Source organism: Micromys minutus, assembly GCF_963924665.1.
Source record: "Micromys minutus genome assembly, chromosome: 10".
Lineage (NCBI taxonomy): Eukaryota > Metazoa > Chordata > Mammalia > Rodentia > Muridae > Micromys > Micromys minutus.
This window is the reverse complement of record NC_137979.1, coordinates 41,003,369-41,016,812: the sequence shown is the minus strand read 5'-3', so window position 1 is coordinate 41,016,812 and position 13,444 is coordinate 41,003,369. Positions and strand designations below refer to the sequence as shown.

The 13,444-nt window shown below is 38.3% G+C and overlaps 1 protein-coding gene across 2 annotated transcripts in view; it reads right to left on the bottom strand.

Moving 5' to 3' along the window:
* MBTD1 (mbt domain containing 1) overlaps positions 1 to 11,779 on the bottom strand; it is a gene marked incomplete at its 5' end in the record, with an annotated part of 35,258 nt that extends 23,479 nt beyond the window's left edge. The window contains 4 exons of one of the 2 annotated variants that reach the window (XM_080924639.1): positions 4,964 to 5,046; positions 6,846 to 6,969; positions 8,268 to 8,401; positions 11,626 to 11,779. In XM_080924639.1, the coding sequence (XP_080780765.1) occupies positions 4,964 to 5,046; positions 6,846 to 6,969; positions 8,268 to 8,401; positions 11,626 to 11,779 (495 nt within the window). The remainder of the gene's footprint in view (positions 1 to 4,963; positions 5,047 to 6,845; positions 6,970 to 8,267; positions 8,402 to 11,625) is intronic. The other variant, XM_080924640.1, reaches the window with a different exon arrangement.
* Positions 11,780 to 13,444: the final 1,665 nt, after the last annotated feature.

The window sequence follows — 13,444 nt, the reverse complement described above, 5'->3', positions numbered from 1 at the left end:
AAGTGCCAAGAGTACAGTTAGGCACTACTACATTTGGGTTTAAAACTCCTTAATTAAAATAAAACATAGCTTAATCATGAGGAGACCCCTGTCACCAAACAAACAAACAAACAAACAAAAAGCAAAGTCCACTCTTGGAGAGAGTACAAAGTTAAGGCAGTAACATAGGTCTATTTAGGCTTCCTTTTAATTTAGGTTTTCTTGCAAACCCATGGCCAGTGGTTCTTGCTACCTTTGCAGAGAATACACTTCATGCTCCTGTTAGTGTGGGTGGAACACTAAGAGCCAGAAACCAACTCAAGTTTTATTTTCATTACAAAGACATGTTATAATCTAATAAACATAGGATTTATCTTTAGCTATAACTAAGATGAAGTTCTATTATATATTTTCTGGAGTTCTCTGTGTGTGGGTAAAGAACAGAGGGTGATATACCCTAAAAGGTAACTTCAGTAGGAAAAGTATTTCTTATAAACGTGTATCTAAGAAATTACACTATGAATTTTATTACGAAGCTAAACTATTGCTATCACTCATATACAAAAACAAGAGGGCTTCTGTTTTTCTATAATTTAAACAAAACAAGTATGTATGATACACATTGTAAATAAATAAATAAATAAATACTCATTTCTTCAAGAAAGCTGCACCCAGGTCAGAGGCAGCAACAACAAAGACTACAGTATGTAGATGGTACCACGTACACTCATGGAGGCAGAATAGAAAGGTCAAATAAACTCTTCTTCCAAGTTGTGATAGATCATGCCTCCAATCCTAACACATAGAGAAACTGAGGCAGGAGGACTGCTATGAGTTCCAGAGTAGTCTGGTCTACAGGGATCCTGTTTTGAAAAGCACACAGTCAACAAATCATCCCCCAACCCATATCAAAAAACTCAGCACTGTTCCCCAACCCCAAGTCATAGGGCAGCTGTATATGAAGGCACAACCTCATAATCCCTCTTAGGAGGCTGAGGCAACAAGATTTTGAATTCCAGGTCAGCCTGGGCTATGTAGTGAGAGACTCTATTTCAGTTTTCTGCAAGCATTACACACACACACACACACACACACACACACACACACTAAATAAACATCTGTGATTCTGATGAATTCATACAACATATCTAAATAGTATATGGTTATATTAGTATTATGTAGGTTTTTTGGTTTTTGCCTTCTATGGATATTACTAACCAAGAACTAGAAACGGGCTGAAGAAATGGCTCAGTGCATACGACTCTTGTAGAGGACTTTAGTTTGTTTCCCGACATCCATGTCAGGGAGTTGTTCACAACTACTTGAATTCCTGCTCAGGGCATCTTACATCTTTGGCCATCATGGGCATCTGTAGTAGGTGTGCATACCCACATGTAGGCATATACATAATTAAAATAAAAGTAAACTGGAAAAGAACTAAAAACTTAAAATTGTGAAAATTAAGTTTAAAATTATAACCCAGTTTCTCAAAAAGGTACTAAAAGCTTCACTGAAGAGATGGTCTGGTGATTAGAGTTTTTAAGAAGTCGCCAGCTTTGTGACTGTCTTACCATATTATAGACTATTTTTGTCTCTTTTAAGGTTTTTGATAAAGGTCTCATTATGTAGCCAAGTGGGCCCGGAACTCACAAAGCTCTGACCTCAGCTTCCTGACTGCTGGGATGACAAGTATTTGGGTTGATTTAGGATTAAGTAAAAATACAACCATTTCATTGATTTCCAACTTAAGATTGTCAAGGAAAGAGTGATCAAGGGTTAGAGACCAAAGCTCTGATAGAGTGTATTCTGTCAAACTAGTAAGTGTAGTTTCTTACTGTGACTGAGGTACAAGTCAGACTTAATTTGGTAAGAAATAATATATGAAAGGACAAAAGGGACTCAATTTTCACTGCAGACTTATCTTTTTGGTGGTATTGAGGTCAGTCTCATCAAATTGCTCAGGCTGGCCTTAAACTTGTGAACAATTTTAGCTGAGACTAGCTATAGCAGCAGGACTGGTTCTGAAGATATTTCCTTGTGTATTTATTTATTTACTAGTCAAAGCCACCTGTATCACCTTGTTGGGCTGGCATTTAGAGTGTCTTAGGCTGGCTGCAAACACAATGGCAGCATACCTGGCCTATCCCAAGTGCGGTGTCAGATCTCTTTATTTTTCTAAATTGTTTTCATTTTAAATTATCTTTTTGTATGTGTGTCTTTATGTCTGTGAACCGATGGTCACAGAGGCCATAGGCATCAGATCCCCCCCCCCCGTATAGCGGGAGTTATATAGGCGGTTCTGAACCACTCAGCATGGGTGCTGGAGTAGACCGTGGATGGCATTCAAAAGCAATATATGCACTTTAACTGCTGAGGCATATCTCTAGCCTTACAAGGTACTTTGTAAAAACTTCATTTCTAGAAATTTAAAGAGTTTCACACCTGAAAATGCCTGAGTGTTAAGTGCTAAGAATAGGGTATCTGGACCCTTATTTGAGAGGAGGTTGGTTAAGCAGAGAATCCAGGATTAGGACTTGGACAGCACACTCATACCCATTTGTTTCAACCAGACAGCTTTGGTTTTGCATCACACAGTAGAGTTGTGTAATTAGGCTTGAAAAATAATTTCTACCAATGTGAAGATTCCCATCTGGTGCCTAAGTGGGCAAGAGGGCAGATGTCGAGTTTCTAAAGAAAACCAGTCTTAGAAGGAAGATGGTATGAGACAGCATCTCTGCTCCCAACAATTCCTGGTAACATCCTTCTTCTAGCCCAAACCAGTAATTTTTCTTACAAAGATACTAAATGATCTCGGGGTGGGGGGTAGATGGGAAATATTAGAGAGTCAACTGAAGATTAAAACTGAGTTTAGCATAAGGAAACTCTACCTGTCAAATTAAATGGTTTCAATAGAAAATGTTGATTAAAGCAACAAAGCAAAACTCACTGTACTAAGACAAAGCGTTTCCTAATGAAAAGGAAGCAGTAAAGAAAGGTGAGTGGAACAGGAACTGGTTCTGAGCCAGAAAGTGAAGGTGCTCCAGTCTACACCACAGAACATCCTTTACTGCTAGTCTTCAACTCACTTTGAAGCTGAGACTAGCTTTGAACTCTTGATCCTCCTGCTTCCAAAGTGTTGGGATTATGGCATATGCTACCATACCCAGGTCCTGAAACTAAGTTTTAAATTATAGAAATATTTCTTGTTTAAAATAAAAACACAAATTGTTACAAACCTAAAGGTCCTTTCTTACCATCTCTATCCCCACTCAAACAGCTGCCCTTTACGAACCACCACCCTCAGTTCAGCATATACCTTTCCAGTCCTTTTTGGAATCATACTTATTTCCAGGGTACAATTATCTGCCCTATGACCATGTCAGCGTTAAAATAGCGAAGCTTTAAGCAAAACCAGCCAACTTAATTACTGTAAGAGATGTAATCACAAAGAATTTATTTTATATAACTCTTCAAAGATTATGAACAGGAAATACAATATAGTTTTAGGACCTTGAAATGCTATTTTTAAAATATCCTGGCTAACTTATATAAAAAGGCTTGACCTGATTCATGATATAAAACATTAAAAAGATCTGAAGAAGATGAAAGCCATTTTAAAAAAAGACAACAGACAAGTGTGCCAGGAATCTGGGATGAAGCCTTAATTATGGAATTCTGAGCACCACAGAGCAACACGGTAAGGACTGAGCTTGTGATTTATGCTCTACAGTGGTCTGTATGGAATCTTCTGCGAGAAGCAGCATAGGTGTCCTTCCAGTGAGTGATATCCAGCCCTCAAGTTCTTGTCTAGCTGTATACGACACAGCCACATACATCACCCAGTTCTCTATCTTGACATCATTTACCAACAGCACAGCATGAATCACTCACTTGATACCAATAAGCACCTGAAGGTTGTATTTTAGGTTCTCTTGAATGGCATGTTATAGACAAAGGGCTTAACAACATAACTGTACATTAAAGGAAGGAAACCAACACATGAATGCACCAGGATTTAATACACATTTACACTAATGAATTAATATGTTTGATTCTGATAAAAATCCTTCATTGGCAAATAAGTGAGAACTCATTTGAATTTCATGGTAAGAAAACATGAGTAGTTTTGTTCACATGTTGTTATTTAATAAAGCCCTTAGCAGACTGGTAAGTGAACAAAACTTCATTAATTTCTAACTTTTTCCTCTTCATGTATGCATAGAAACAGTCAGTCTTTAAATCTAAGTTAATGATGTCAGGTTAAGAAAGATTAGAGCAAATTATCAAACATAAAGTGAAATAACATCTGACAGTTTTTTAAAAAACATTAAATGCTCTGAAAAAAACATCTTTCAAACTGTTTTTAAGACACAGATCACTTATGCCAGCTACAAGAAAGCATTCCTGCTGCTTCCCTGGGGTTTGATTTTTTTTTTTTTTTTTTTTTTTTATTAAACATTTGAAGGCAAAAACAGGACCAGAGGAAAGACACCTCTTTTAGAAATTACTTGATCAAACCCCAAAGTTCTTGAGATAAAGGTCTTACTTAGGCTGACCACATGACATGCTATGAACCAGCCAGGTGTGTTATAGAAGACCTCATTTTCATGTCTCCAATGGTTCAAACTCAAAATGGATGAGACAGAATTTCTTACTTTTCAAAATCATTTCATATTGTAACTAAAGCTTTTTTTTTTTTTTAAATGTTGGAGGCAAAAAAGATGAAGGGCCTTGCATGTCCTAGGTAATCACCTTGTCCCTGAGCTATAATACTTCAAAAGCCCTCAAAAGGGGCTTTTTTTCCCCTTAAATGTGAAGATTTTACTTGCAAAACACAGACGTTATTTTTAGTTATTAAGTACAATAATTAATAAAGGAGATACATTTTTGTCTTTTGGTGTAAGCAAAAACTTTATAAGGTGTTATTGTACATTCAGATTTAATGATCAAGTATTTCATGGTATGGGAGAAATTCCATACTCACATGCTTAAAACAGGCAACTGGAGCTGCTATGAAGCTATTGCTGTTGATGTAGTTACCCCAGCTGAAGCCTTCCACAGAGATTGCTGAAATAAAATAAATTCAGATATAATTCTCTAACGTGTTTACAAAAATTTATTTATTGTTAAGGCCTAGGTAACAGTTATATGGCTAGTCTGCCAGTATAAGAAAATTTTCTCATGTTTTTGCTGATACTAGGAAACTTTCTAATGCCAAGACTGATTACATATTCTGTTATGCTCTATGCCCCTGGAAACCAACCAGAATAGAAGTCAATGAACTGTTTTATATAGTTACCTAGAATAAGCTTGGACTGGAACCAACTACCCAGAAGCACTTCCTGGACCTATATATAAGCTTTTATGCTATAAGCTACCCCTGGGACAGATTCCAACATAAGAGAGACACCTGCAACAATATAAAACTATTTTGAATAAGACGTCCACTGTGAGTAGTGGTTGAGTAAAATTAAGTTCCCAAGACTTCTCTGGAAACTGATATCCTACTTGGCAGAAGGAGACTTGTATGTGGGTAACTGACATCCTGGTAGACAAGTTACAACATGAATGTCAGACAAGGGAAGTCCCCTACCAGTTGAACACCCCAATCAACGGGAGCAGGGTAAGTGTACAACAAAGACATGCTCCTAAGGAAATCCCCTGTCCCTAAATCTCGACTGGTGAAATAATTTGACACAGGTGTTTGTGTATTTTGGACTTAAAAACCCTGTAGGATCTTAACTTGGGGTCATGGTTCAGTTCCTGAATCTGGACCATAGACCTGGTCAACCAGTCTTGGAGTGTATGCTAAATAAACTAGCCTTGTCTGACCACAAATCGACGTTTGTGTGGTTTGTGAGGTTAATTCCTGGATCCCAACATTTGTTTATTTATTTATTGTGTGTTGAGCATGTGGATGCAAAAGCATGTGTGTAGAGGTCACAGGACAGCTTCTGGGAGCTGGTTCTCTCCTTATAGCATGTGGGTTCCAAGGATTAAATTTAGGTTTCTGGGCTTGGTCTCAAGTACTCTTACCTGCTGAGCTATCTTGCTAGCCGGAAAGTTATTTTTTATATTAGATCATCATCATCATCATCATCATCATCATCATCATCATCATCATCATCATGGTTTTGTTTCTGGAGGCAGGGTTTCTCTGTTCTAGCCCTGGCTATCCTGGAACTCACTCTGTAGACCATGTTGGGCTCAAATTCAGAGACCTGCTTTTGCCTCCCAAGAGGAGTACCACCATTGCCTAGCTTTAAAAATAATCTCCTTTTTTTTTTTGAATTTGAAAGGAAATAACATTTTTTTAAAAAGAAAAATTTCAACAAAATGTGATGACATGTCTGTACTCAAAGCACTTAACAGATGGTGGCAGGGGGATCATAGTAAAATCCTCTTTCAAAATCCACTCACCAGAAGAACAGAGTAGCTAAGTAATACACGCTTTTATTGGCGACACCCATTTTTAAGAACTTGTATCAGATTTCAAAGTTTCATGAATTTTCAGGCATCCACATGCACTTATGGGTGCTTAAATGACACATATTTCAAAATATGTGGATTTCAGACTTTCCTTTTGGTTGTTGTATGAACTGAATGAGGACCTTATGTATGTACCAGGTGAACACTTACTAAACAGTGCCTTCCCAGATCACAGTTCATATTTCTGTTAGGAATGCCCCACTTGTACCGTCACTATAATGTCTTTCTGTGTCAGTTATTCCCCAACCATCTGATTCCAGGAAGCACACAGTGTTAAGTGTGCCAACAGAAAACACACACAACTCAAACACAATCCAAGGTTAAAATGCTATTACTTGAAACTAGCTGAATAAATATTTTACTTTTATTACACTTACCAGAATTACCTGCTTTTGTCTTTGCTTGATTTTGCAAGGTAGCTTGATACTGAGCATAGGCAGCTAATTTAGCAACTAAAGGTTGTTTTTGAAGAACTTTTGCTTTTTTTGTTGGAGGCTTACCCTGAAACAAGAAAAGTTAAGTAAATAGAATTCTTCTTCATCCCTCAACAAATCTAACATGACTGCATACTACTCATTCTGTTTAAATATTGAGGGTTTAGAAAATTATTAAAGCAGAGGCGACATACAAAAAATTTTAACATTAGAGTCTTTTTTTTCTTTTTGAGTTCTGCTACAATGTAGTTATCTAATACAGGCAGTAGAGCTGGTGCAGACTAAAACAGCAATATGCGAATTAATATGTTAATAAAAATTATATTCCATAAAATGTTAAAATATAGGCTGTGGTGGATATTCAGTTTCTTCTCAGAGTAGACAGAATCGAGGTTATTCAGTCATGCAGCTGCAAAGCAATGCTACCGACATGGTAAGAGTAGTCAACTGAATATTCAAAGAGCAAGTGACTGAGGTTTATACCTTTAGTGCTAACGCAAAAGGTCAATGACATAATGATCATGGCCAAATTCAGTGTGACAAACTGCATCCATTTGGGTACAGACCACTGTTCAGGATCTTTGGGAACTGTCTATCTGAAATATAGAAATACATCTAAGTGATGTATTTCCTTCATCTAGGGGATTTAAATAACTCTTTCAGTGCTGTGTAATGATCACAATACATTAGAGAGGAAAACCGTGATCATACAAAAGATAATACAAAAGATCAGTATTATACTGCCTTAAGAAATTTTTAGATGGTATGTTAACCACTGAGTCAAGTTAAGTCAGGACACTGGAACTTTCTCAGCACTAATATATCTTTAAAAGAGGATCATTTTCTTTTTGTTTCATGCATGTTTTTAAAAAGGTACGTTATATCAACCAAACATTTGGTTAAAGCATCAAACTGGATGTATTCAAAAGTACAAAGCTGAACTTGCCTATTACAAACAAAGTTGGGGTTCACCCCAGCAATAAAACCCCTAAGAACAAAGAACAAATTCCAAAGTACATAGCAAAGTTGAGGAAAGAAAACAAAACAGAAACACAAAAATGAATCATTCTCTGCTTTGATAGGAACTGAAGGACAAACTGGCGTGGGGGTGGGGGTAGCACCAGAGAGAATAGCTCTATCTTCTACGTAAACAAGGTGTTTAATTTACAGCTTAACTTGGATAGTATGTTTTCACTATGTAAGATGCTCCGGTTTATACCACTCCTGGCTCATACATTCCTAAGAGTGTAGTCTGTAAACCACTGGCCCACTGGGCAGAGGTGGAGTGCAGTAAATCACAGTCAGATGACCGGGGAGTGAAAGCCATGGGAAACAGGAAGAATAAGAAGGTTTCTGTACCGTTACCTGAAGTCTGGCCAGAATGCTTGCCTTCTTAGAGTTTGATGAATAACTTCTTGAACAAGAAACACTGCAGAAACGTTTCGTTTTAGAGTAAAAAGCATCTCGTACACCGACCATCCCACACATCTCACAGGTAGCTAATCAATAAGATATAAACATGGGCATGAACATCATATAATAAAGTCAAATGTTTCTACCTGTCTAGCGGTATTTATCTGAGAGTATGCAATGAATTATTTCCTATCTCTTACACAAATGATAGAGGAAAGTTACAGACGAGACCCGGTGCCATAGTGATGGGATCTCCAAAGTCTAGCAATTTCCTGAAGGTCTAAAGGCTTTCACTAGACTGAAAGTATGGTGATGTATGTCTGTAACCCAACACTGAGTGTGTGTGTTTGTGTGTACAGAGATGTGTGTGTACAGCGACAAACCCTGTTTTCAACTAAGATTTTTTTTCATAATGCTTATCACATGCTAGTAGGCATTTTCATATATTGATACAAATATATTTGTTACTTGTTGTGAATTTTAGCTTTTAAATGGGTTAGAAGCAAAAGACTAAGTATTGCAACATATTCAAGGATTAACAAAATGACAGCAAAAGCCTTTAAAATATTGAAACAAAAGAAAAAAAAAACAAAAAAAAAAAACAAAAAAAAAAAAACAAAAACAAAAACAAAAAACCCCAAAACAAAACAAAATAAAACCCAAGTATTTGGAAAAATTAAGAGGATTCCTTCAAATTATGCCCAGGGGACATAGAAGGATGGGGCAAGCCTCAATTTTGAGGTGAAGGTCTATGAGTCAGGACAAGAGACAGCTAAATTTTTAGTGAATATCACATAATGACCAATAGTTGAAAGGCAGAATTACATAAGCAAATGTCACAAGAACTGAAATTCAGGAATGACAGAGCTGAGTCTGACTGTGCAGGCAGGCTGAGGCAGAAGGGATGAGAGGCTGAATGTCTACTTAGGTTGCAGAGTAAATTCAAGGCCAGTGTGGGTAACTCTGTAAAATCCTGTCTCACTAAAAAGTGGGTTGGGACACAGTTTAGTGGCAGAACAAGCAGTGCTAGTGCAAGCATGAGGGTCTAGGGTTAATCCTTAGCTGTGATCTAAGGGGAGCTGTGGGGGAGAAACCTAAGTTAATGTCCCACCCAAATGGTTCGACTAAAGACACCTATAGCATAACCAGTACTTATAAATACACGAGAAATGAAAACAAGACAGAATACCAAAATCCAAGGCTTTGTGTCCAGTAGAGAAAGAGCAGAATAGTTCCTTGCACAAATTCTAGATCATTAAAAGTTGCCTTCATTAAAAAAAAAAAAAAAAAAAAAAAGAAAGAAAGAAAAAAGAAGGCTACTATAGTGGCATACAATTTTAATACTAGTACTTGGGAGACAAAAGCAGGCCTGGTCTCCACAGTGAAGTCCTGTCTTCAACAAAACAAAACGAGTCAAGGGGACAGAGTCCTTGATAACAATTATATAATGTCAAACTGCACTGCTTGTTTGTGGTAAGATTTTTCACACTGGTATGACATTACCAAACCACAGCAAGAACAGGAAGCAACAGAAACTTTGTTGTTGTTCTGAGACAGGGTCTAGTTGGTCTGGAATTCACTATGTAGTCTAGGCTGGCCTTGAACTCACAGAGCTATGGCTGCCTCTATTCTTCATGCACCGGGATAAAGGTGTCCACCATCATGCTAATAAGTTCAGTATTTTTGACATAAGTTTTCTGATAGTTTTGTCAACCATGACTGAGAACTATCAGTTGGAGGAGAACACATGTAGGAAACTCTTCTTGTCTGGTCTGCGGTGCCAGCAGGAGTTCTACCACTGAATTACACACCAATCCTTCCTTACATACGTTTTGGTTTTTTTTTTTTTTTTTTTTTTTGGAGACATGGTCTCTCTATGAAGCCTTGTCATGTATACCAGGGTGATCTTGAACTCAAATAGATCCTCTTCCCTTTGTCTCCAGTGTGCCGAGATCAAAGGAGTGCACACCATAACACCTGGTCCTATGAACATTTTTATTAGTTATCTTTTTGCTTTGTTCCCCAGAAAAGGTCTCATTATGTAGCCCAGGTTAGCCTCAAACTCTCAGTTCTGCTGTTGAGCTTATTGGATGTACTACCACTTATGACTATAGTGGGTTTTGATAAATGGTGTTCTGTGACAGTGTATACACAGCAGACCACACACTCGTGTGCACTGCTTGTGTGTATGGGAGCCAGAGGCCAACTTTTACTGTTGTTCCTTAGGTGCCATCTTTTTTTCTTGAGACAGTCTGGTTTAAAGTTTGCTGAGCAGGTTAGCAGTGAGATTCACCGATTATCATTCCCCCAACCTAGTGCTCACTGAAATTATGAGCAGACATTACTGTACTTGGCTTTTTATATGTTATCTGGGGATCAAACACAGGTCCTCATGTCTGCATAGCAAGAACTCTACTAATGGGGTGATTGCTTCAAACACTGAGGTTGGTTTTTATAGAAAACAACTGTTTCTGGGATGGCTTCCCTATGTAGTCCATATATATGCTTTTTTAAAAATTTGTGGTCTCAATGACAGAACCCAGGGCCTTGTGTGTGCTAGGGAAGCACTACCTACCTTTTGGCCCCTTGTTTAGTCTTAAATGAAAAAAGTCAGAACAGATTAATTTTGGTTCAATCCAAAGCATATTTTAGTGCTGAGACTACTAAAAATGAGACCACTCTCTGTGTAAGACAGATAGCACCTTATTACTAGAGGTGCTAATATATGCCAGGCCTGGTGGGGCAAGCTGAGGCAGGAGCACTATTTCTTTCTGGCCAGCCTGTGATTTATAGTGCAACCTGTTCTGAAAACCAACCAACCCATCTTCAAAACACCAAAACACAATGTCTCTCAAATCTTAGAAAGAATGAATTATCATAGAGTAAGCCCTATTTGATTATTTTTAAAAGCTGTGTGAGCCCTCCTACTTTCAGCTCTACAGAGATAGGCATTAACTGAATTTATTGTGTACTAACTAATATGTTATTTATGATTTTGTTCTACTTGCTTCCCACTGGAAGGTAGGATGGCAAAGATAAAAAATGAAACACAAACTCTCTGACTGTATCTGGAACTCCTGAATTTCAGGCTCAGTCTCCTCAAACAGTCCTTTAAAAATTCCAAAGGAGAGGCAAGACATAGTGCCGCTGTTTATAATCTCCGCACTTTGGAATCAAAGACAGGAGGACTGCGAGTTCTAGACCAGTCTGAGTTATACAGCAATACACAGAATTAACCTAACAAAAAGGCCCAATGAAAACAAGAGCTGAAACATAAAGTCACACAACAGGTCAAAGTGTAGACACTCACCCATGCCAGATTTACCGTCTGGGTATGTGTAGACTTGCCCATTGTTTTTGATAATTGGGAGATTGGAAGGTAAAGGAGCGACTTCTTCTTCACTCTCCTCAGAGCTGGAGCTGCTACTTGTGTCCTCACTGCAGCTATCATAGCCGTCAAACATCCCGAACGAGTCTGCTTGTTCCGGATTGTGAAGAATGTTCTGTCTTCATAGAAGAAACCAGTGACATATGACACAGTGTGCATGCACAGCCCCTTTACAGTCCCGTAACACTAACTCTGCTAAGTGAGGTCTGACAAGTGAAAATCATCTTCTTTGTTTATTGATATGGTCTCTGTTACAACTTGGGCTGGCCTCAAACTCAGGTGATCCTCCCACTCAGTCTCCCAAACTGCAGGGATTATAGGTGAAGGCTTGTTAGACAATACCATGTCCTTTTCAAATATTCTAAGATTTTTTTTTTAAAAAAAAAGAAGTGTATGGGTGTTTTGCCTGCATGTATGTCTGTGCACCACTTGTGTGCCCACAGAGGCCAGAAGTAGTAAATGGACACTCTGGAACTGGAGCTATCAACAGTTGTGAACTGACTGCCATGTGAGTGATGGATACTGTGCCTGTATCCTTTGGAAAAGTACCAACCACTAAGTCATCTTTCCAGCCCTCTTATTTGAGACAGGTCTGCCTAAGGTTGGCCTTAGTCCTTCTGACAGCTGAGTGGTTGAGAATACACAGACATGTCCTACTGTGCCCAACTTGGTTCCTCAGATCACACAATGGAAATATTATACCCTCAAGAATACTGACTTAGGAGCTTCCCTTACAAGATTTTGCATACACCAATAATGCTGTCACAATTCCTAGTCACAAGAAAACACTTCTACTGTTCTGAACAACCTTTGGGAAGTTTTATAATTACACTTTTTTCAAAGAGTCAAGATTTGATACTATTAGGATATTTAAAAAGAAACAATCAGATTCTAAAGGGAATTCCAAAAGAAAAGTGTTACTGTTTTACACTCGTGAGGTAGGCAGTAACGGGCTAATCTTTGATTGTGTGTCGACATGAACACAGAATTTTGACAACCTGATAATCCTACCTGAGAACTTGGGTTTTTTTTTTTCGTTTAGCCACCCAGTAACTACTTATCAAACAACTGTGTACCTCCACCATAACTGAGATTACAGACAGAACAGTGTATGTAGCAGATCCAGTTCTTACTGGTGTCATAAACTGAGAGATGGAGCAGTTATGTGGCAACAGAGTTAAGATGGGGCCGGCAGCATACTCAGTGGTGGTATCGTTCATAGGTAAGTATTGTATAGCATTTTATCCTGTAGACAAAGCATTAATTCCTCTTAGAATTAAGCTTGCTAAGACACAGGATGATTTAAAGGTGAGGTGAAATGTCATCTTTCAGGGAAACTTCTTAAGCTTAAGGAGTAAGCAAATCAAAGCCTGCAGGAAATTCTTGAAACTGATCAGCTACAATGGATGCCTCCTCCCCAAGCTAAGGACTGTTGAGAGACACTGTCTGGAAGAGGTCAAGACCATCTGAGCAGTGACCACACTGAAGCAACGTGCTTCAGGTTTTCAACTTTTTTGAGCTGCCACAAAATGCTGGGGTGGGCTTTGGAGATAGAGCTGTCATTTCTGCTCCTTCTAAGTAACCCCCTCACCCACAGCTCTGCAAGTAATCCCAATCAAATTTACTGACTCACCAAGTTGGAATTTGGTGGTATCCTTACTTTGGTTTCTCATCAGTTACCTAAGTGAGGTGAATAGTTTTTTTGATCATGTCTCCCCAGGAAGAGTGTCCCACATGAGTT